The sequence below is a fragment of the Labeo rohita genome, chromosome 5 (genome assembly GCF_022985175.1).
Source record: "Labeo rohita strain BAU-BD-2019 chromosome 5, IGBB_LRoh.1.0, whole genome shotgun sequence".
NCBI classification, from domain to species: Eukaryota; Metazoa; Chordata; class Actinopteri; order Cypriniformes; family Cyprinidae; genus Labeo; species Labeo rohita.
In genome coordinates, this window is record NC_066873.1 from 10,372,566 (window position 1) to 10,396,579 (window position 24,014).

A 24,014-nucleotide genomic window follows, 5' to 3' on the forward strand; every position below is an offset into this window, starting at 1 on the left:
TTTTTCTCAGAATTGCGAGTTTATGTCTCACAGTTGTGAGTTGATCTTTTAGTTGTGAGAAAAAAAGCCAGAATTGTGAGTTTGTGTTACACAATTCCAAGAAAAAAGTAATAATTGAGAGATGAAAACTCGAAAACTCAAGAAAAAAGTCTGAATTGTCAGATAGGAAGTCACAATTACCTTTTTTTTATTTTTTGTTCAGTGGTGGAAGTGGGCTTCTATAGTTTTCATATCATTAGTGAACACGTAGACATTAATCACATACTTCTTAACAATGTTGATTTTTAGATTGTGCCTTTATGAGATTGAGTATGAGAAAAAAAAATAGTTTGCGTAATATGAGCATCACATTGTTGGCCATTTGATAACATAGTCAAGCCAAAGGCTAACGATATCAATTACCCTTACATGCCCCATGTTGTAGAGAGCAGTACGTGAAATGCATTACCATTCTGATACATTGACTTACAACCATATATAATTCACTCTTCGTCTTATTTTTTGAAATCAGTTTGTGGTTCAAACACATTCGGTGTGGTTGAGTGAAGGCAGGGACTAATTTGCATATTCATGAATCCACATGTAGGGGAGACCAGGGATGGTTGTAACATTTTTGACATTTCGGACTGTATCTTGGAGTTCTTTTAAGCCAGTGTGTTCAAAATGTGATTCAAACTAGTTACAAGTGTCTGCTATTAAAAGGTGTAGCTGTTATCTTTTAAGCACAAACAGAAAATGCATGGTTTAGTTTCAAACACAAGGAGTGAAGTGTTACAATTCACCCCATGGGTTAGCTGTAACATACCCTGGGGTGAGATGTCTGCTGTGTCTGCCACAGGGCTCTACTTCCTCACATGTGAAATAACGACTAAACTAAGAATGTGTGAAATGAATTAGGTGATTTGTAACTTGTTTCTTATTTGAGAAATTGGAAGTGTTACAAGTAACCCATGTTACTACCATCCCCAGTCTCCCTTACTAAATTTGATGATGTGTAGAATTACATTTAAACCATTTTAAGGCATGTTTACATTTATAGTTTTGATGATCAAAAATTAGTCGCAAGGGATAAATCAGTGACAATTTTGTTTCAGTTTGGTGATTTGAGAATCTGAAAACAGATGGTGAGAATACGTATCCTAATGCATCTAAATAAAACTGGTATCATATTTATTATTTTTATACCATAGACCCCCATCATCACATGCAGGGTCATGGACAACTTTCCTGTTTTTCCCCCTTGACGATGGGATTGGTTCCAGTGGGTGGTGTATGAAGGCACTGCAGGTGTTCCCGTCATTTTAACACAGCGATATTTGATGTGTTGCATATTTGATGTGTGAAATATTTGTTTTGATGTATAGACTTAGTAGAGCACAAAAGACTTGGTGGAAGTGGGATTCAGTGGGCTCTGAACAAATAAGGGTGGCAACTGGCAAGCAAGGAAAATGCTGATGACCTTACCCTGCCTGTATGCAGGAAAGACCTGTGTCCTGTTGAGGAAGGGTGAGGTGATGTCTATAATAAGAAAGACGTTCCCGAATGAATGCACCTTCTCTGGGATAAGATTACTAGTGCTTATAAAGTAAGGTAAACCAAATGCAAACCTGAGACATATCTGAGTGGTCCAAATATCGTTGTAATGTTATTTGTTATTATTTATTAATTAAACAGGGACAATACATTTTTGAATGTTTTTGTTTTTTAATTGTTTTGAGTTCTCTATATTAGGCCTATTTTGGTCTGGTTTTAAGACAGTTAACCAAAATTCACTCTAAATGGCAAACAGTTTAAAACAATATTATGTTTACATACTGTAGCAAAACTATGATGTTACAAAAACACATGACAAAAATATAACAATAAATATGAGCCGCTGTTATAAAACACATACAAACAGTATTAAATTAACATGAATAGTAAGTACACTCTTAAAAATAAAGGTGCTTCACGACGCCATAGAAGAACCTTTTTTTTGTCTAAATGGTTCCATAAAGAACCTTTAACATCTGAAGAACCTTTTTGTTTCACAAAAGGTTTTTTGAGCAAAAGAAGGTTCATCAGATTATAAAAAGGTAAAAAAGAGATGGTTCATTAAACAGCCATTGACTGAATGGTTCTTTGTGGAACCAAAAATGTTTTTTCTATGGCATCGCTGTGAAGAACCTTTTAAAGCACCTTTATTTTTAAGAGTGTATGTTACTACCCAAAAAGTAATAACCGAGTTAAAAGTGCACACAATACTTCTATATATTTTAACATTCACTTTTTCTTGCGTACCGCCAAGGAAGTAAATCATGCCTTGATTGAATTTTTGTACTGTCAGATGTAATAAGACTGAATTTTTGAATGTCACCATCTTAATAAATAATACCCCCTTTTTCAAATCGAGGAAATAGAGAAAATGGACATCCAATGACCCCTATAAATCTCTACTAAAATACCACAAATGGTAAGTGTGGCAAGAAAGACAGAAATAAAAGGTTAGCCCATTTTTAATTTACCCAATATCAGAATGTGTAGCACATGAATACATTAATAAATTTGTTAAATTCCTGCATGAGCCTTTATTTGAAAATCACTGAATTTCTAAACACATCCTTGTCGGTTTCTTTCTTTGCATGTCTATTTCCATCTGCGTGCCTCTGTTTGATCGGCTATAATGGTAAACATGATGAGAAAGTTCATGTGACAGCAATAAGGCAAGTCAAATCTGAATGTTTTGCTTATGAATACATCAGCAAACTGTATTAGCTTGTGTTAAAGTGCAGCATGAATCTTAAATTCTGAAAAATCACTATTTCTGAACATGTTTTTCTCTTTTCCTTTCTTTGCATTACTCTTTCTATCTGCATCCCAGGTGCCACAATGATAAATATGGTAATACATCAAAAAACTTAATTTGTGTTTAAGGGCAGCATGATTTTTATTTTGAAAAATCACTGTATTTCTGAACATATTCTTAGCTTTTTTTTTCTTTGCATGACTCTTTCCAACTTAATGCCACGGTTTGAGTCATCACAATGGCAAACATAGTAATACATTAAGAAAAACTGTTTAATTTTGTGCAGCATGATTTTTTAATTCTGGAAAATCGCCGTATTTCTGAACGTGCTCTTCTGTTTCTTGGCCAGCGTGACTCTTTCCTACTACATGGCACAGTGTGAATCGTCACATTGACAAAAATGGCAAGATGTCATGTGACAACATCAAAAGCCTGTATAAACTTGTGTAATATGCAACATAAATAGTTCATTCTGAAAATCACTGTATTTCTAAACAAGTTCTTCTCTGTTTCTTTCTTTGCTTGACTCTTGCCAACTACATGGCTTGGTTTGAGCCGTCACAATGGCAAACATGGTAAGAAATGTCATATGACAACATCTGCTGCATTAAATTGTGTTAAAGTGCACATCAATCTTTTATTCTCAAAATCAGTGTATTTCAGAACCCAATCTTCCTTTCTTTCTTTGACATGGTTTGAGCTATCAATGAAGGTTATGCAGATCACATGAGAGCAATAAAAGGTAAATAAAATCTGAATGTTTTATATATGAATGCACTTGAGGTCAAAAATGTACACCCCCCTTTCAGAATCATTAAAAATATTAATTAATTTACCAAAATAAGAGGGATCATACAAAATGCAGGTTATTTTGTATGCATGTTTATTTAGTACTGCCCTGATTAAGGTTTTTCCACACAAAAAGATGTTCACATATTAATAGTTGCATATGAGTCCCTCAGTTGTCTTCAGTGTGAAAAGATGGATCTCAAAATCAGTCCTCAGTTATCACAATGGTAAACATGATAATACATCAAAACATTTGTGTTAAAGTGCAGCATGCATTTCTGAACATGTTCTTTGTTTCTTTCTTGCATTATTCTTTCCATTTACATGTCATGGTATGAGTCGTCACAATGGTGGTATATGGTAAAATACATCACATGACAGCAATATAAGAACTCAAATCTAAATGTTTTGTATACAAATACATCAATATATCCATACATCAGTGTCTGGATTATTAGTAATGAAACTATATGTAACCCTGGACCACATAAGTGCCAATTTTTTTAAAACTGAGATTTATGCATCATCTGAAAGCTGAATAAATAAGTGTTCCTTTGATGCATGGTTTGTTAGGATAAGGCAATATTTGGCCGAGATACAACTATTTGAAAATCTGGAATCTGAGGGAGCAAATAATAATAATAATAATAATAATAATAATAATAATAATAATAATAATGGGAAAATCTTAGCAATGCATTTACTAGTCAAAAATTAAGTTTTGATATATTTACAGTAGGAAATGCACAAAATATCTTCATGGAACACTATCTTTACATAATATCCTAATGATTTTTCGCATAAAAGAAAAATAGATCGCTTTGACCCATAAAATGTATTTTTGGCTATTGCTACAAATATACCGGTGCTACTTAAGACTGGTTTTGTGGTCCAGGGTCACATATGAATCACATGTGAATATCTCTCATCTTGACAATGCATTGAATGCAAGCAGAGTCACCCTGCGTCCCAGTGTTCATATTATCCACCCTATCTGACCTAAATAGTATTGAAAATGACTACTGTCACATAGAATTTAGGATGGATAGTATGCACATTGGAATGCAGGCTCAGTCTGGTCTATCGTCGGCTCACGACTAAGTAATTAGTTTAGCTCGCAGCGCCCTTCGTTGGTGAAAATAATCACTACACGATTACTCAGGTAACCAGCAGCAGAAAGCTATGTTGGTGGTTTGCTGGACATTTCCAGGGACAGCTGCAGTCAGGGACAAAACACTAAAAACTGGACTGTTCAGGACGTCTGGTCACCCTATAATAAAAAAATATTATGGTAATAGCATTTTGGCTATATTTTGTCTTATTATATGATCTATGATATGTTTAGGTAGTCTAATGGTGTTTTGCAGTGTTGTGGGAGCTGTTCTGAAACTTAAGTCCAATGAAAGAAAAAAAGAATGGAAATACATACATGCATACAATGAACAAACATACAACAGAAGACCACGTTACGTTGTTTCCTTTCATTCATAATGGTTATTATGCATATCAAACGTCACATGGTACATTTTTATAAACTCAAAACCAGTAGGTGGCAGTAAGCGCACTCAGATCTGTGCAGTGCCATTAATAAACAGAAGAAGAAATCAAAAGCTGGCTCGAAGAAGACTCTGGAAAAATCATGGCGGCGGAGAAGAAAGATGCTCGACCTGGGAAAGCTCCTAAAAAGGAGTCTCAGCCTTTAATTATCGCCAAAACTCCAGCAGAGGAGCAGCGCTTAAAGTTGGAGAGATTGATGCGAAACCCCGTGAGTTACGTTTTAACTCAAGCTAGCGGGTTTATTTGGAGCACTAACACATGCTAATGATGCTACTCAACTGTTGCAGAAGCATTGAACATAAACATTGCTAAGTTTAATGTTTTCGTTTTAAAGGACAAACCTGCGCCCATACCAGAAAAACCGAAAGAGTGGAATCCACGCGCTCCGCCAGAGTTTGTGCGCGATGTGATGGGTTTGTGTTTGTTTACTGTCTCAGATCTACAAATGAAGTCATTTCACGATTCGTATTATTCATCTGAACGACTCAGTTGCCTTAATAGTTCAATTTACGATTCGTCTATATTTGAAGAAGCTATATATTTATATAAAAAGAAATTAAATTAATTTTGAGTTGTCAAAACAGGACACCTAAAAACGCATTAGAAGCGGATGAACTTAATACAGTGTATTTCCAAATGCCCAATGGTTGGTCATAAAGATATATTAAATAAAATGGTAAATAACCAGACATGTGGTAACATCATTTACTTTCAGCTGATTACGTGAATTTATAAAAAAACGGATATATCAATTTATTCACAAGGTCTGTATGACAGTACCAGTTCTTGGTTCATTTCAAGTTGAACGCAACTAAAGTTATCATTTGCAGTAGTTATGTTGCAGTGCTGCTGAATAGCTGTAAGCTACAGGAAACTTTGAGATCTTTTTAGCATGGTGTTTCAAAAAATATTTTTAAACCACTTAAAAAGAAAAAAGAAACCTGTGCAACAAACAGAGCTGTGCCTTTGTTTCGTGACTGGCTAACATACTTGGTTAAACAAAACACCTTAAAAAAAATAAGATGTGCAGCAGCATTAAAGGAATAGTTTACCCAAAAAATGAAAATTCTGTCAGTTACTACTCTCATGTTGTTCCAAACCCATAAGACCTTTGTTCATCTTAAGAACACAAATTAAGATATTTTTGATGAAATCTGAAAGTTTTCTGAGCCTGCAACGCAACCTAGAAAGACCTAGAAAGCTAGTAAGGACATTGATAAAATAGTCCATGTGACATCAGTGGTTCAACCATAATTTTATGAAGCTAGGAGAAAACTTTTTGTGGGCAAAGAAAACAAAAATAGCTATTTCATTTAACGTTTTTTTCTTCCATGTCAGTCTTCAACTTTTTCTTTTCACACAAAAAGTATTCCTGTAGCTTCATAATATTACAGTTGAACCACTGTTGTCACATGGACTATTTTAACAATGTCCTTACTTCCTTTCTAGGCCTTGAACATTTCAGTTGCATTGCTTTCTATGCAGGGTCAAAAAGCTCTCAGATTTAATCAAAAATACCTTCATTTGTGTTCTGAAGATGAACAAAGGTCTTATGGGTTTGGAACAACATGAGGGTGAGTAATTCATGACAGAATTTTAGTTTTTTGGTGAACTATCCCTTTAACAGTGAATGACCGAATATGTTTATCTATGTTATAATAATCATTTTTTCATATTTAGATTTTGTCTTTGTCTTAACACACCATACTGTAATTGGTTCTGACATTCTCAGGATTTCTGCCACCACACAAATAATCTATCATATTTATTAATGTAATTACCTCAGGTTCCAGTGCTGGAGCAGGCAGCGGTGAATTCCACGTGTATAGACATCTACGCCGTCGGGAGTATCAGAGACAAGACTTCCTAGAACGACTGTCTGACAAGGTAGGTTCATTTTTGCCTGAAGCATATGATTATCTAATAACAGCTATGTCAATTTACACTAAGAAAGGGTAAAAATATAAGGTCCTCAGCATTGTTACAGAACAGTGTAGACCAGTGGCGATTTCTTTAAGACTGCAAGGGAAGCTCAGCTTCCCCTATAATGTCACAAAATTAATGGTCAAATTATGTACTATTGTATTAACATTTTATTGACTAAAAATGCGTTAGAAAACGTTCATCTCAAAGACGAGTTCGTTCAGAATCAGTTAGATATAGCAGGTCGGCTGACTTGATTTTCTTCTCATACATTCCCGTAGCGTCACAGTGCATTTCCCCGTTGAAGCCCAGCGTCCATTGACTTCAATGGGGCTGCTTTGAACGTTTTTTTTTCAGTGCTTTGAAACTAGACGGTCATTGGATAAACGCTGCGATTATGTCCCGCCCACGGACGCTCAGCGTCTCTGGGGGTGAATGAGGAGCAAATGAGGAGTGGGCTGGCCTGGACTCCGAGCTTCTGCGTGATGATTGGAGGGTCTGTCGAAAGATTGCATCTCCTTTTGACTGACAGCGATTTTGTACTATAAGGAATCGCTGAAGCTATTCGCGCTCAGTCCCATCGCGGATTTCTCAAGTTCAGTCGAAATAAAAACTGCTGCAACCTATTTCTTTATATTTGCTTGGCGAAATTGCTTGATTTTCATCATACATTTCACACAATTATACACCACATTCCTTGTTTCACTTTTACAGAGTTTAATATTTTTTTTAGATCGTTCATTCATTCATTCATGTTAATATTTAATGTAGTAATCAATATATATATATATATATATAGATTACTATAGGATGACTATAAATTAATATAGATTAATATAAAAATATATATATATATATATATACATAGTAATCTTGAAAAATTTTAACATAACATAATGAAACCTTATATTTATATTAAAATACTTTATAAATAAATAAATCTCCATAATAACCTTATTTAAATTGCAAAATATTTATACTATATAGTAGCATCTGACTAAAAGAAAAAATACATCATATTTTGCATAATAAAACTAAAGCTTTTTTTTTTTTTTTTTTTTTTACGATTGTTTGCATTGTGACTTACTTATGACAATAAGGCACATTCTTGTGAATAAATAAATAGACAATTTTATGATGTAGGCCGAAAATGAGCTTCCCCTATTTGACAGACCAGTAGCCGCCACTGGTGTAGACTGCCGTTCAAACGTTTGGGATTAGTATGATTTTTAATGTTTTTTAAAGAAATGGTTTCTGCTCATCAAGGCTGCATTTATTTGATTAAAAATACAGAAGAAAGTAATATTGTGAAATGTTATTGCAATTTAAAATAGTGGTTTTCTATTTCAATAAACTTAAACAGAAAAAAAAAAAACTTTATTCCTGTATTGCAAAGCTGAATTTTCAGCATCATTACCCTAGTCTTCAGTGTCACATGATCCTTCAGAAATCATTCTAATATGCTGATTTATCAATGCTGGAAACAGTTGAGATGCTTAATATTTTTTGGGAACCTGCAATACTTTTTCAGGATTATTTGATGAATAAAAAGTTAAAAAGAACAGCATTTATTTAAAATATAAATCTTCTGTAACAATATACACTACCGTTCAAAGTTTGGGGTCAGTAAATATTTTCTTTCCTTTTTTCTTTCTTTCTTTGAAAAATTAATAGTTTTATTCACCAAGGATGTGATAAATTGATAAAAAGTGATAGTAAAGATTTCTATTTTGAATAGAATTGTTCTTTTTAACTTTTTATTCATTAAAGAATCGTGAAAAAAAGTATCACAGGTTAAGCAACACAACTGTTTCCAACATTGATAATAAATCAGCATATTAGAATGATATCTGAATGATTGTGAGACACTAAAGACTGGAGTAATGATGCTAAAAATTTAGCTTTGCATCAGAGAAATAAGTAATATTTTAAAGTATATTAAAATAGTAAACTGTTATTTTAAATTGCAGTTTTTCATAACATTTTTTTCTGTATTTTTGATCAAATAAATGGAACATAAATTGAGCATAAAAAACTTGTTTAAAAAACATAAAAAATCTTAATGATCCCAAACTTTTGAACAGCACCGTATGTATAAATAATGGGTATTTTACTGTAGATTCAAAAAGTCTGATATGTGCTTATTAGTGAGCACTTTCTTCTCCATTCCTCACTGAGTGTTTTTTTTGTTGTTGTTGTTAAACTTTAAATGACTGCCAGTGAACAGAAAGAAATCCAAGTGCAAGAAAAACTGCAATTTAAAATAACAGTTTACTATTTTAATATACTTTAAAATGGAATGCGGTTCCACCCGTTATTTGTAGCGGCTTAAATAACTGAATTTGGGTGTGGTGTCAGCAGAGGTGGATCTGCTTAGCTCTTCATCTCACAGGTGCACGGGACAGACTCTTTACTGTTGATGTGACAGTCATGTGTATAGAACAATACTGAGTTGAATTTGTCAATGCCATATTCTGGTCTGTGATGCATATTGTTCCCCAATATTGTGTTTCTTTTGGAATTTAGGTCACATCAAAAACCAACTGATTTATGTTTGTCACACCAAGTTCCTCTCTCTCATATATACAGTAGTCAACATTTGAAGTGGATGAAAAAAGTTCATCCAAAGTTGTCCTGAGACAAGAATGGATATTGTTTTAATTTTAGGACAACTTTGATGAAAGGTTTTGATCCACTTCAAATGTTGACTACTATATACATGTATGAGTGTGTGTGTATGTATGTGTGTGTATATATATATATATATATATATATATATATATATACACACACACAGTATATACACACAGTATATACATTTCCCATTTCAGCAATCATTTTAGTATATCTTCTCAAGGGACAATACTATAGAAATAAAACTTGGATATATTATAGAGTAGTCAGTGTGCAGCTTGTATAGCAGTGTATATTTACTGTCCCCTAAAAATAACTCAACATACAGCCATTGTCAAAACAGCTGGCAACAAAAGTGAGTACACCCTAAGTGAACTTGTCAAAACTGTCCAAAGTGTCAATATTTTGTGTTAGCACCATTGTTATCTAGCACTGCCTTAATCATTCTCGGTATGGAATTCACCAGAGCTGCACAGGTTGTTGCTGGGATCCTCTTCAAATCCTCTATAATGACATCATGGAGCTGCTGGATGTTAGACACATGGTGCTTCTCCACCTTCCGCTTGAGGATGTCCCATAGGTGCTCAATAGGGTTCAAGTCAGGTCACCTTCACCTGCACCTTCCTCAGCAAGGCAATTGTCATCTTGGTGGTGTGTTTGGGGTCATTATCATGTTGGAAAACTGCCGTTCGGCCCAGTTTCTGAAAGGAAGGCATCATGTTCTGCTTCAGAAATGTACAGTACATAATGGAATCCATGTTTCTCTCAATGAACCGCAGCTCCCCAGTACCAGCAGCACTTATGCAGCCCCAGACCATGATGCTACCACCACAATGCTTGACTGTAGGAGAGACACCATTTTCTTGATACTCCTCACCAGGGCATCACCACACATGCTGGACACCATCTGAGCCAAACAAGTTTATCTTAGTCTCATCAGACCATAGGACATGCTTCCAGTAATTCAGGTTGTCTTCAGCAAACTGTTTGCGGGCTTTCTTGTAAGCCAGCTTCAGACGAGCACTCAACTTCATTGATCGACCCTTGCGAGGCCTATTCCGAATGGAACCCCTCTTGGAAAACCTCTGTATGACCCTGGCCACAGTACTGTAACTCAGTTTCAGGTTGTTACTGAACTTCTTATAGCCTAGGCCATCTTTGTGGAGAGCCACAATTCTAATTCTCACATCTTCAGAGAGCTGTTTGCCATGAGGTGCCTTGTTGAACATCCAGTGGTCAGTATGAGAGAATTGTACTCAAAGTAATACAAGATACACAGCTTTGTATGGTCCTGTCAAGCAGACAAAAACATGAACATGATGAACAGGACATGTGGCTTTGCATGGTTAAATGACACAGTGCTGTTATCATTTAGGGTGTACTCAATTTTGTTGCCAGCTGTTTTGACAATAATGGCTGTATGTTGAGTTATTTTCAGGGGACTGTAAATATACTCTAATATACAAGCTGCACATTGATCCAAGTTTCATTTTTATAGTATTGTTCCTTAAGAAGATACACCAAAAACGTTGCTGAAATGTGAGGGGTGTACTCACTTTTGTGAGATACTGTGTGTGTGTGTGTGTATATGTGTATATATATATATATATATATATATATATACACACACACACACACACACACACACACACACACACACACGTGAATTGTGGGGACTTTCCAAAGACTTCTATAGATTTACTGACCAAACAATATTGTCTATGCCCAACCCTAACCCTAAACCTAGCCCTCACAGAAAACATATTTGCATCGTTACACTTACCGCAGGCCGGTCCCCACAATGTCAAAATTTCAGGTTTTGCTATCCTTGTGGGGACATTTGGTCCCCACTATGTAGCAAAAACAAGTACACACACACACACACACACACACACACAGTATTTCACAAAAGTGAGTGTGTATATGTGTGTGTGTTTGAAAGTAAGATTCATTCTAATTGAAAGTAAATTTAATTGAAATTTACATTACGGTTCAGCACTGTTTGCATAGAATGTTTCAGGTCTTGAACTGGTGATGGTGTTTTTTGTTTGTTTGTTTGTTTTTTCATTTTAATAAAATGAAATCAAATATCAAAATGGAGTACAGCTAATATTGGTTCACAAATAATTTGTTTTATTCTTGCAGCAAAAGCTGGATGAAGAATATATCGAGAAGTTGCAAGAAAACCAAAAGGCTGCTGAGGAAAGAACAGCTAAACGCAGAAAGAAGAGGTTTGCAAAATACTGTGTTGTTTATTTCAGATACTTTATAATCATTAGAGAACTCTTAGTTTATCTTGTGTTTCTAAATCGCAGTTGTTCTTTTCTGTCATTTAGGGAAAAGTTAAAGCAAAAGAAGCTGATGGCAAAGAAAGCAAAGATGGAAAGCCAAAAAGAAGAAGGTAGGAGATAATGAAATTATCTTAGAAATTCACGTTCAGTGGTCTTATAGTACTGAAACACAGTGTGCACGAGCAGGAAGATATCTTCTAAACTTGAGTGTCTGCTTTAGATGCTTTGGTTTTTCCCTAAAGCAGCTTTTCATTTTTAATAAAAAAATAAAAATTTTTTGAACAAACAAATAATGTTTGAACGTTAGTTAAGCTAGTAGGTCTAGGTGTGGTATCGAAATTTCAATCGAGAATTGTACAATTTTATTTGGTATGTAAATTTTTGGTGTCATATAAGCTTATTTATTAAAATAAAGGATAACATGAGTCAAAAACAATGATAACAGCAACTGTTTAATTTTCTGGGGTTGGGCCAGTGAAAATTTGGACCGGGCAAGTAAAAATTTTAAAAAATCCTTAGCATTGAGCTCTGACTTATGTAAACAAATATTTGATAATGTTTACTTTATATTTAATTGTAGTAATTGACTTGACTGATTTGTGTACATTTTTCTCTGTAGTGTCTACGTAAATCATCTGTCATTCAATGTTGTAAAGTAAAGCACTAAAACATCCATGAGGGTTTAATGTTTATTATGAGCACTATATTTAAAACTGTTATTTAAGGATGGCATCACAGCTCATCATCATCATTATCATAGTAACTGCACCTCTTGAATTTCAACATTCATTGAAGCAGTGAGTAATAATGTGTTTGTGTCAGCAGGCTCAGAGGAGAAGTCATCATCATCCTCTGCTTCTGAAGCAGAAGAGCAAGAAGATGACGCAGAAGTGCCCAGCTTCATCATGGGAAAGAGGTGACCCGATGAAAGGTTGGAAGTGTCCGGCATATACTACCTTCTGATGCCAGAAACACCATTTACTGAAATTTACTTGAAATCAGTTTGAAATCAATGTCCCTCATCCATTGTGTTCGAGTCAGATGTTCAACGCTTGAGTTGGACGTTTGAGAAGCTGGATGTTTTTTGTCACTGAAGTGTTGATGATAAAATAACGTGACCAGGATTGACTTTTATTCTGTTGTAAATATGTATTTTTTTTTTTTTTTAATAAACAACAAACGGAATACTTTGTCATTTCAGTGTTTTATGGAACATTTTTCCTCACTGTCCTTTAAATGCTTCTGATTTCCATCACATGCATACATTACAAGCTAAAAAAGATTTTTTTTTTCATTGCATTAAATATTAGACGCACTGAAAAAATTATTATCTTAGTTTTTTTTTTTTTTTTTTTGTCTTTCGATATAAATACCTAAACCTAAAATTGGAATACATTACTGGACATGCAAATATGAAATTAAGTCAACAATTTAAAATTAAAACAAGACCAAGTATCGTCCAATGGCAGATGTTTGTTCTTGCTTTAGTCATAAGCTTCATTTTGATCAATTTCACAAAAAGACATCTTGAAGGAGAATTTCACATCAACATCCGAATGAAAATTTCCTGGTAATTTACTCATCCCCATGTCATCAAAGATGTTCATGTCTTTCTTTCTTCAGTCGAAAAGTAAAGTTTTTGAGGAAAACGTTTCAGGGTTTTTCTCCATAGTGGACCAACAAGTTGAAGGTCCAAATTGCAGTTTCATTGCAGCTTCAAAGGGCTCTACACGATCGCAGCCAAGGAAGAAGGATCTAATCTGAGGAAACAATCAGTCATTTTCTTAAAAAAAAAAAAAAACAACTATGCTTTTTAACCACAAATGCTCATCTTGCACAAGCTCTGTGATGAGCATCCATGTCTTAATGCCTTACGTGATCACATTGGAAAGGCCACGCATGGTTAGTTCTTCGTCTGTATACAGTTGAGGTAAGTTTCCAGTTTCCAGAATTTTTGTGTATCTGAACCGTTCCCAACAATGACTATATGGTTTTTAGATCCATCTTTTCACACTGAGGATAACTAAGGGGACTTGTATGCAGTTATTACAGAAAGTTCAAATGCTCACTAATACCCCAGAAGGAAAAACGATGCATTAACAGGCAGGGGGTGAAAACTTTTAGAATTTGAAGATCAGGGTAAATTTTACCTTTTTTTTTTTGTCTTCTGGGAAACATATAAATATCTTCTGTTTCCTCTAAGGGGCAGTACTAAATGAAAAAAAACATGATATTTAGGCAAAAGAAAAAAATGTACGCATCTCCATTCCGTTCAAAAGTTTTTACACCCCAGATCTCAATGCATGTTTTTTTCTATCTGGAGCATCAGTGAGTGTTTGAACCTTCTGTAATAGTTGAATATAAGTCCCTCAGTTGTCCTCAGTGTGAAAAGATGGACCTCAAAATCATACAGTCAATGTTGGAAATGTTTCAAATACACAAAAATGCTGGAAAACCAAAGAATTTGTTGGACCTGAAGGATTTTCTGAAAAACAGCAGAAAGTTTAACTGTTAAGGACAAACAAGGGACTCATGAACAACTATCACTAAACCAAAAAACACAGCTGTGGATCATTCAGGTAACAATACAGTATTCAGAATGAACCGGGTCACTTTTATAAATTTTTTTATTATTTTATCTTGTGGACTATATGTAAACATCTTTTATGTTACATATCTTATTCAAGTCAGTAATAAATAAACAATAACATGCATTTTGTATGTTCCCTCTTATTTTGGTAAAATAATTAACATTTTAAATGATTCTGAAAGGGGGATGTAAACTTTTGACTTCAACTGTACTTCGGTTCAAAAAGGTAGGGTAGGGCAAAAAACTCCCATCTCATTTTCTCCTCCAACTTCAAAATCGTCCAACATTGTTGTTTTACCATTTTTGTACAAGGTGTTTGACTGACTTTGCACGTTCGCTTTGTAAACACTGGCTCAGTACTTCCATCTGTCACACGTGTGTGATTACGTAATGCGTACAGTTGAGCTAGTGCAAGATGTGCATTTGTGGTTAAAAAGTATATAAATCTTAGAAAATCACTTATCGTTTCACTAGATAAGACCCTTATTCATCGTCTGGGATCGTGTAGAGATCATTAAAGCTGCGTTGAAACTGCAATTTGGACTTTCAACCCGTTGGCCACCATTGATGTCCACTAAATGGAGAAAAATCCTGTAATGTTTTCCTTAAAAGCCTTAATTTTCAGCTGAAGAAAGAAAGACATGAACATCTTGGATGACATACGGTAGGGGTACGGTAGTAAATTATCAGGAAATTTTCATTCTGGAAGCAAACTTCTCCTTTAAACGACTTTGCTTCTAAATGTTTTTAACCTGAAACTAAAATGATGCTCTTTAATCATCATGCATATGCACACCATTTTTCTGGCGTCTCATTAATGGAGAGCCATAATAGATATAATAGTTTTTAAAGGGGGGAAAGATCTGTTGTACACACAGGACCATTTAAAGGTTCATTTGAGGACTTTGATGGAAATTATTTCTAATTGGTAAAAATCATGTAAATGCACAATCATTTCTGGACTTAAAAATTAATTACTGAGAAAGCTAGTGGTGTAATTGTTCATTAGTCACTAATGGACCCTATTGTCATGTGTACCACATTCCTTTAAAGCACATGTAAAAAAGCACAGCATTATTCTCTCCACCCTGAATTACCACACAAATACTAATAGCTCTAGTTCATAGTCTGATTCACCACAATAGGAGTCTGGATTTTGTTGTGTTACTACTACGTCATTATTTCGAACTCGCCCGTCCAGACTTTGCAAATAATATGAATTCTGAGTTTTGCATGTTCACAGTAAGGCCTCTAACAGAGAGAAAGTGTTACAGAGAAAACGTCAGTGACTGATACCTATAAACAGCGGTTCATTTGCTTCATGTCTGAACAGGTCTGGTTAAGCTGGTTTTACCAACAAACACAATTTTAATTATTTGATTACAAACACAGACAGATGGTGGAGCTGCAGAAAACACAGCCTGGAAAGCCAATATGATGGCGGAAATAAAATAAAAAACCCATTTTGATGCACATTATGTTTTTAATCACCATGTAATGCTTTCCCTCAAGACACTAGGAATTGAGTTTTATCGATTTTTGTATGAATAAACTCCACGCCTTTGCTTGCCAATGTCATGTCAACTCACGTCATGTGCCTGTTTGGTGGGAATTAAGTTAGCAGTATGTGGAGAGTTTATTGACTTTAACATTAGTCATTCAGACAGACTTTCCCTCGGCTTTATTTTCCATTTAACTGTCAGAAGGTTTGATTCTCTGTTGTGACTTCACTATTTTGGGCACTTTGAGATTGTGGCATTGGCTATGAAAATGTGTTCTGTGCTTTATGATTAAAGCAGAAAGTGTTATAACATGATTCATGCATTTTTCACAGCTTACAAAGTTGCAATAGTCAGTCTTTAGAATTTCAAAGCACTTTTTTTTTGCCCAAAGCACCTCCCAGTTTCTACCTGGGATTCACACACCCTCACGAAAAACTCTTTCCCCTCCCTTCAGCTTCTTTTTATAGGAGTTGATTTGGCTCTGCCAGGCATATTACATACTGAGCAGAGAAACCAGCCAGGTTTGATTCTACTCCTGATATTGTTAATAAGAAGCTATCTGCATCCACGTTACAAGATGAAGACAAATGCGGTGATCCGTTTGATGTCATTGCTGTCTATCTGGATGTGGACTGGAGAAGGTAAGTGCATTTTAGCCTTAATTACAGTGTTTGTTTGTTCTTTTTATATGCTGGTTACTATAGAGACCTGGTTTCTGCGTTTCATCACAAATGCACTTCATTTATACTGTAATTATGTTGTTTGCCTTTTCCTTTAGTTTAAATAGAGAGAGACATCCTTAGATAATAGCTCATTAAAGACAGAGAAAAGTGCACACAAATATTGCATTAAATTTTCATCATGTTGGATGTCAGACAAAGATGATTACAGATTAACAAGCTAAAATTCTTCCTTAGTTCAGCTAAAATACCCTGGCAAGCTTTCTATGGCTTTTATATAATGTCACTGCATGTCCATTAATTTAAAAAATTAAAAAAAAAAAAAAATATATATATATATATATATATAATATAATTTTTTATTAATTTTTTTTTTTTACATTTGACTCACTTTAGCTTCATTGTCAACAAAAAATAACAGCTGAATTGTAATTTATACAATTTATGTTGATGTAGTCTTGTCGACTACGTTCTTAAAAATAAATGTGCTTTAAAAGGTTCTTCACAGCGATGCCATAGAAAAACCGTTTTTGGTTCCACAAAGAACCATTCAGTGAAAGGTTTTTATAATCTGAAGAACCTTGTTTCGCAGCAAAGAACCATTCGTGAAACAGGAAGGTTCTTCAGATGTTAAAGGTTCTTTATGGAACCATTTAGACAAAAAAGGTTCTTCTATGGCACTGTGAAGCACCTTTATTTTTAAGAGTGTATGAAGCTAAATTGAATCAAATCTATTGAATTTAACTAGGTTAAATTATTAGTCATTACGTTAATTATAGCAGTAGTATGTCAGGATGTCACACTCATTTGGCACAATTGTTTTTTAATGACCTACTGGACAGATAAACACATATATATTAAAAACTACAATTAAGCCTTTTGTTTGTCATGTTCATACAAGTTGTAAAAACACAATCTATATCAAGACTTGAGGTAAACTCACTAGGGGCAAGACTGAGCCTGTATGTTCTGTTCCATGTCCAATTTTTTATCCGTACACCTGTACCACTGCTGTTACAGCATTTAGGGTTGGTAGGTATTACACAATCTTTTTTTCCCCTAGGACAGGTGCATGTGAATCAGACTCAACCTGCCATTATTCTGCAACAGACTTTAAAAGGAGTCAAGTTGGAACAATGAGGTCACTTAAAAAAAGTTTTTTTCTCTGTCTACAGGTCTCATTTTTCAGCCCCAGCTCACAACTAATCCATTCTTAGCCACTGTCACCACCAGTACAGTGATACTGCAGCAGCCGTATTGTGTATTTGATCAGACGTGCCCTGGCTGTGACATATGGCTGGTGGCTGGCCTGTGCTCAGGTAAAACGCCTTTAGAAAATCATAATCATGTTACTGGTAAACTGTATTTTTGATCAAACAAATAAGCCAAAAAAGAACAAGTGGTGTGTTCTGAAGATCGTATGCTTACATTATCACTCGTCTTTCACCTTTAGCAACCGGCACCTTTAATGCTCCAGCGGGCACTCCCAACGTCACCAGCTTGTCACCATACCCAACAGCCTTCCAGCCATCAGGAAGCAACTACTTTCTGACCAGAGTTGGACCTCTGTCAAATTTCCCCTGTAATCAGTCCTCCAGTGATCAGTACTTCATAGTCGGGGCTGATGGGACATGTTATGCCCCCAACTGTAATGGAGCATTACCTGATGGATCCACTGTTTGGTATGAGATTTTATTAATGTAAATTGCAATCTTCGAAACTGAGCCAAATCTGCAATTCTAAACACCCATATGACATTTGTTTTGCCTTTCTAAGATTACAAAAGCCAACAAAACATTTTGTTGTCGTGTGCTCATAAAAAACAGCTCTTACCGGTTCCATTAGTGAATTTCAGCAAAAGTTTGTGGGGGAAAAAAAAAGCTTAATTGCCTATTGTCTATAGTGTAATGTTGCTTTTGTTGATCAAAGTGTTGAATACACATGACCTACTGGACCCAGTGCCAAATTTGCATGCTGAAATCTTTAACCCTCACAGGAATCCCGACAACATGGATTCATGTTTAAATGACCACGAAGATTCACTTAACAGTGGTAAACGTTTATATACTGACAACAGACAAAGCTAGACAAAGGACTTTTTTTTTTTTGCCCACAACATTTTAGCTTTCTGTTGGCCAACGCTTGAACACAAGCGAAAGCGAGTGTGGAAATCTTTTGCACTCACGCAAAACACCCGAACGTGTGAATTCTTATTAAAATTAGGCTACCACATTTTAGCCAAGAAATTTGGCAGAGCGACGAAAAATGTGACTCACCCCTTTAGAAATGCAAATAATGTTAATGAAGGTGTTAAAAATGCCTTTAATGAAAAATCCATCAGGTATTTATTTGAGCAGTAGACTATCACACAAACAAGAACGCCATTGCTACATATCTGGTCCAAAACACAATGCAAATGTAAGATTTCTTTTATACAACAGCTAAACAAACAAAAAGTCCATTAGATTTGTACATAATAATTACATTTACTCAGTGAAATTTACTTAGTTAAAATCTCAATCGGAGTTACTTTTGTGCATTCCCTTACTAAAATTAGCCATGGTTTTTATTATAGTAAAAGTGCAATAACCGTGTTTTGATTAACCGCGTATTGATTACCATTTGTAAAACCACAGTTTTACTAAATACCATGGTTAAACTATAGTTAGAATACTACAGCCATGGTTAATTTGTAGTTACCATGAATTAAGTATAGTAACCATGTTTTTATGGTCAATTTTCATAAGGGTTTTACAACAAACTGCTGTTGTATTCAGTGGATTTGAACCAATTTGTCCAAAATAACACTTGTTGCCACTTACTGGTGTACCAATGTAACCGGCAAAAAGAGAAAAATCCCTATCTTTAATTTTGTAGACTGACAGTATCTATCTATTTAAAAGATTAGGACTAACATATAGATCATTCTATAATTGTGGATACATCTCATGTCCGTGAAGTATATTTTTAATATACTTTCATCAATATAAAGCCCGATGCTTAATTTTCTAGTATATATTATTCCCAATCACACAACTATATGCTGAAAAAGCCATATGTTTTGTTCAAAAATGATGTTCATATCACATACAACCCTGGTATTCAGCTGTCCGATTTTGTAAAGTTTGTCATTATACTCTGCATTTAAGCATGAAAATTACCTGAAATATAAATTATTTAATGGTTTTGTCTTCAGATAGATTAGGTTGTCAAGATATTTGGGTGTGCACTTCAAAAATAAGTGTTTATTGTGATATAACTTGTTTTATTTGTGTCCGAAAAACCATTGTCAACTAAGTTACCCACTAGAAAACACCCCCTCAAAAAGGAATGGTTTGTCCCATTCTTGCATAATTTGCACAGTATGATGATATTTCCACTGGAAGCACATGGATGAAACACTAAAAATTATATTCTCTCTCTTTCCCTTAATATTGGTTAAACTAGCAAACCTGTGTCAAGAGTGGATTAATTGACTGTCAACAGTGTTACACAAGTATCACTGCTGCAAATTTTAACAAGACAATTTAACTAAAATGTATGTTTTCTTTATGAAAATATATTTCTAAACATGCTCAGTAGCTCTAGGCTTCCATGTTGATTATAGGCCCAAAAAACTAAAAATGTCAACTAAGTTACCTGTCAACTGTGTTACAAGGAAACATGGTGGACAGTAGCAAACATAGATGGTATTTAAATGCACATATTCCTACAGATCACCTTTATTTATATAGACCTATATTCAATACAGTTGGTAATAATATCTAATTATAGAATGACCCATATAATACCTTTCAAATGCTTATACTTTTCTCCAGTGCTTAAAAGAGATTGTTATCTGAATCACTGGATAGTTTTATATTTTCAGATATTTTTAAAATTACATTGTCGAAAGTATGACTTGGCTGAAGTTTCAAAGTAGCGTCTTAAACAAGATTTGAGTTTGCTTTTAATGTACTAAAAACTTTATTTCACTTACAGTTTCAGGTATCTTCTAGTCGATGCTAATGGGACTCTTGTTAATTCATCAAACTGGTCTAACAACATTACACTTCCCCAACGTAAGACTTCATCAAATCAAATCATTTGAATTATGATTCATACTGCTAAGTAATAATGTTGGAGTTAAAAGATTTTTTATATTCTTTTATATTTTTTATCTTTATATTCTGTTCATACAGTATTAAGCTATAACACCATTTATGATGGCCTAAGTGCGAGATCTGGAGCCATGTGTGTCATTACTGCCATCCTCTGTGTGGCTGCGGCTCTGCTTTTACTCTTTTTCCTCATCGCATTATGCTTAAAGTGGTGAGTACATTTTTGAGGCATATTCAACGAATCATAATTTTGTTCATTGTACATAAAATGTATTTCCTTCGTGCTATTTTATAGCAGTCTGAAATGCATTCCCATATACTTTATTGTCATGTTCCTGCTACACTCCTAAAAATAAAGGCTCCAAATGGGTGTTTTTGCAGTGATTCCTTTAGAAGAACCATTTAAAAAAAAAAAAAAAAAAAAAATTCTAAAGAACACTTTTCCACTATTAAGAACCTTTTTTGCATTTGAAAGTTTCCATGGATGTTCAAGGTTCTTCATGGAACCATCGATGCCATTAAAGGAGAAGTCCACTTCCAAAACAAAGATTCACATATAATGTACTCACTCCCTTGTCATCCAAGATGTTCACGTCTTTCTTTCGTCAGTCGTAATGAAATTGTTTTTTGAGGAAAACATTTCTGCATTTTTCTCCATATAATGGACTGCCATGGTGCCCCGATTTTGAACTTTCAAAATACAGCTTCTGAATGCGGTTGAAAACGATCCCAGCCAAGGAAGAAGGGTCTTATCTAGCGAAATGGTTATTTTTATAAAAAAAAAAAAAAAAACAATTTAAATACTTTTTAATCTCAAACGCTCGTCTTGCCTTTCTCTCCCTGAACTCTGTGTATTCTAATTTAGGACAGTTAGGGTATGTCGAAAAACTCCAATCGTATTTTCTCCCTCAACTTAAAATCATTTAAAATTCATCCTACATCACTGCAGAAGTACCGACCCAGTTTTTGCAAAGTGAACTTGCAAAGAAGATCAAACACCCTTAACAAACAAGGTAAAATAACAATATAGGATGATTTTGAAGTTGAGGGAGAACATGAGATGGGAGTTTTTCGACATACCCTGACTGTAATGAACCGGAACAAAAACAGTCCAGCCAGAGTAAGACAAGACGAGCGTATGGCATTAAAAAAGTATATAAATTGTATTATTTTTATGAAAATAAGACACTTCTTCCTCGGCTGGGATCGTTTACAACCGCATTTGGGATTGTTTGAAGCCACATTTAAACTTCATTTTGGAAGTTCAAAATCGGGACACCGTATCAGTCCTTTATGTGGAGAAAAATGCTTAAGTGTTTTCCTCAGAAAACATAATTTCTTTACGACTGAAGAAAGAAAGACATGAACATCTTGGATGACAAGGGGGTGAGTAAATTAGTGGACTTCTCCTTTAAAGAACTTTTATTTTTAAGAGTGCATATGATTGCATTTTATGACAGTGTAAATCATTTTCCTAACATACGACTCTTGTTTATTCAGCTGTTGCAAGAAAGACGGTAAGCAAATCACCGTCATGAACTCAATCCGTATTCCCCGCTATGACACCCACAACCTAAAGGAGCGGGTGCACCCCTACGACAACCCTTCTTACCAGTCGGACGTGAAAAATTACACCACATCCGACACTCTGCCCAAGGCTGGAGCACGAAAGCTGTGAGCTCCCAAAGACGCCATCACTGCACTGCATATTCCAGGAGAAAATGAGAATATGACACAAACCAAAATAGAACAAAGGAAGTGAACTTGTCACTTGGAAATGAACTCATCAACACATTCAGTTTCACATTCACATACATAGCTGCCATCAGAACTGTTTCCTGTGTATCAAACCAGAGTGGATGTATTTAAAGTTAATTTTTTAGTCAGGTTCCAGCTTTTTGTAAACTCTTGTGACCTCAGAATTGTTTGTGATCAAAGGAACAAGATGGAACAGAAATACTGACTACAAATGCAAATTCACTAGATGGCGCTATCTAGTAACTAAAGAAATATATGGTAGAGCAGGGGTGCCCAACCCTGATCGACCTTCCTGCAGAGTTTAGTTTCAACCCTAATCAAACACACCTGTCTGTAATCATCAAGTGCTCCTTCAGATCCAGTGTTTTCTAACCTTTCTTGTCTTAGGGGTTAGATAGACATAAATAACCCTTCACGCACACCAAAGTAGTAGAATTTGTTTCTATTAACTAATATTATACTAAATATCTTTTATTATTGTTATTCATTATTACAAAAAGGTAAGTAAGTAGGTAAAATACTTTTCTTTTTCATGTTTAATCATATTTATTCTTATGCTATTCTTGTTAGTGGTTTTTAAGTAATTTTAATCTTTGACAGTTGTATTATGTGCTATATGTTTACAAAGCAACTACCCTGGTCTTTAATCATTATGAGTTTAGTTTAAAATGTTATAAATGTACATATTGCAACTGGTCAGAATTTTTTTTTTTTTTATGATTGATAAATACATCATACACACAAATATTGGGTAACTCATTTTAATTACTTTTTTGTTGATACTACTCAGTATTGAATGAAATAAAGGTTTATTTATAAACAATATTTCTCTTATTTAACTCATCACAGTGCATTTGTGATTGTCTTTAGAAGATAATGTAATGCTAATGTGATTGGCCATCAATTCATTTTTAAGCTTAATTAAGCTTTTAGCTGTCATAATGGTCTTTGTAAACCTTTGTGGAAGTATATAAAATCTGCTTATTATTTGGTTATTTTGGACATAATACACTTTTACTGTACAGGCAATTCTGCTATCCACATTACCTTAAACAGTCAAGCAATACATCCATGCAACACACTCTCATGACAGTTTATATAGTTAACTATTTTATGTTTTGATGAATTTGTATTATCTAATTTCTTTGTTTTAATACTGTCTGCTTACGCCCCGCTGGTGGTCAGATTTAGGGTTGGGTTTCGGGGTGGACCTTCATGTTTGCATATTAATTACATCATACAAATTTAAATGAAATCGCTACTTCAATACATTTTATCATAAGAGATCAGACTGGAAAAAAATAAGTAATGATAACAATTTACACTGAGGTAGCACATTATTTAAATATTTGATTTGTAAACATTAAATTTTACTATATTAGTTAAAGGACTAGTTAAGCAAAAA

The 24,014-nt window shown here is 34.6% G+C and overlaps 2 protein-coding genes across 3 annotated transcripts; both read left to right on the forward strand.

Annotated features, from left to right (window-relative positions):
- Window positions 1–5,149: 5,149 nt before the first annotated feature.
- prkrip1 (PRKR interacting protein 1) lies at window positions 5,150–13,164 on the forward strand. Of its 2 annotated transcripts, none has more exons than XM_051108820.1 (6): window positions 5,150–5,339; window positions 5,466–5,544; window positions 6,918–7,018; window positions 11,834–11,919; window positions 12,025–12,089; window positions 12,802–13,164. In XM_051108820.1, exons 1-6 carry the CDS (start codon window positions 5,214–5,216, stop codon window positions 12,897–12,899), a joined length of 555 nt encoding a protein of 184 aa, XP_050964777.1. In that variant the 5' UTR covers window positions 5,150–5,213; the 3' UTR covers window positions 12,900–13,164. The 2 variants fall into 2 exon arrangements, with proteins under 2 accessions (XP_050964777.1, XP_050964778.1); XM_051108821.1 differs by having other exon boundaries at window positions 5,151–5,339; window positions 12,805–13,164.
- A 3,406-nt stretch (window positions 13,165–16,570) lies between these two features.
- upk3b (uroplakin 3b) lies at window positions 16,571–23,426 on the forward strand. The gene is made up of 6 exons (XM_051108816.1): window positions 16,571–16,712; window positions 17,927–18,070; window positions 18,205–18,433; window positions 20,733–20,812; window positions 20,933–21,062; window positions 22,352–23,426. Exons 1-6 carry the CDS (start codon window positions 16,649–16,651, stop codon window positions 22,527–22,529), a joined length of 825 nt encoding a protein of 274 aa, XP_050964773.1. The 5' UTR covers window positions 16,571–16,648; the 3' UTR covers window positions 22,530–23,426.
- The last annotated feature ends 588 nt before the right edge of the window (window positions 23,427–24,014 follow it).

What these genes read in the sequence shown, in the direction of transcription:
- upk3b (XM_051108816.1), top strand. Translation starts at nt 16,649, where the DNA reads ATGAAGACAAATGCGGTGATCCGTTTGATGTCATTGCTGTCTATCTGG. An exon ending in CAACATTACACTTCCCCAAC is followed by an intron (nt 20,813 to 20,932) that starts GTAAGACTTCAT and finishes CTGTTCATACAG; the next exon opens with TATTAAGCTATAACACCATT. An exon ending in ATCGCATTATGCTTAAAGTG is followed by an intron (nt 21,063 to 22,351) that starts GTGAGTACATTT and finishes TTGTTTATTCAG; the next exon opens with CTGTTGCAAGAAAGACGGTA.
- prkrip1 (XM_051108820.1), top strand. Translation starts at nt 5,214, where the DNA reads ATGGCGGCGGAGAAGAAAGATGCTCGACCTGGGAAAGCTCCTAAAAAG. An exon ending in GTTTGTGCGCGATGTGATGG is followed by an intron (nt 5,545 to 6,917) that starts GTTTGTGTTTGT and finishes TAATTACCTCAG; the next exon opens with GTTCCAGTGCTGGAGCAGGC. An exon ending in TAGAACGACTGTCTGACAAG is followed by an intron (nt 7,019 to 11,833) that starts GTAGGTTCATTT and finishes TTATTCTTGCAG; the next exon opens with CAAAAGCTGGATGAAGAATA.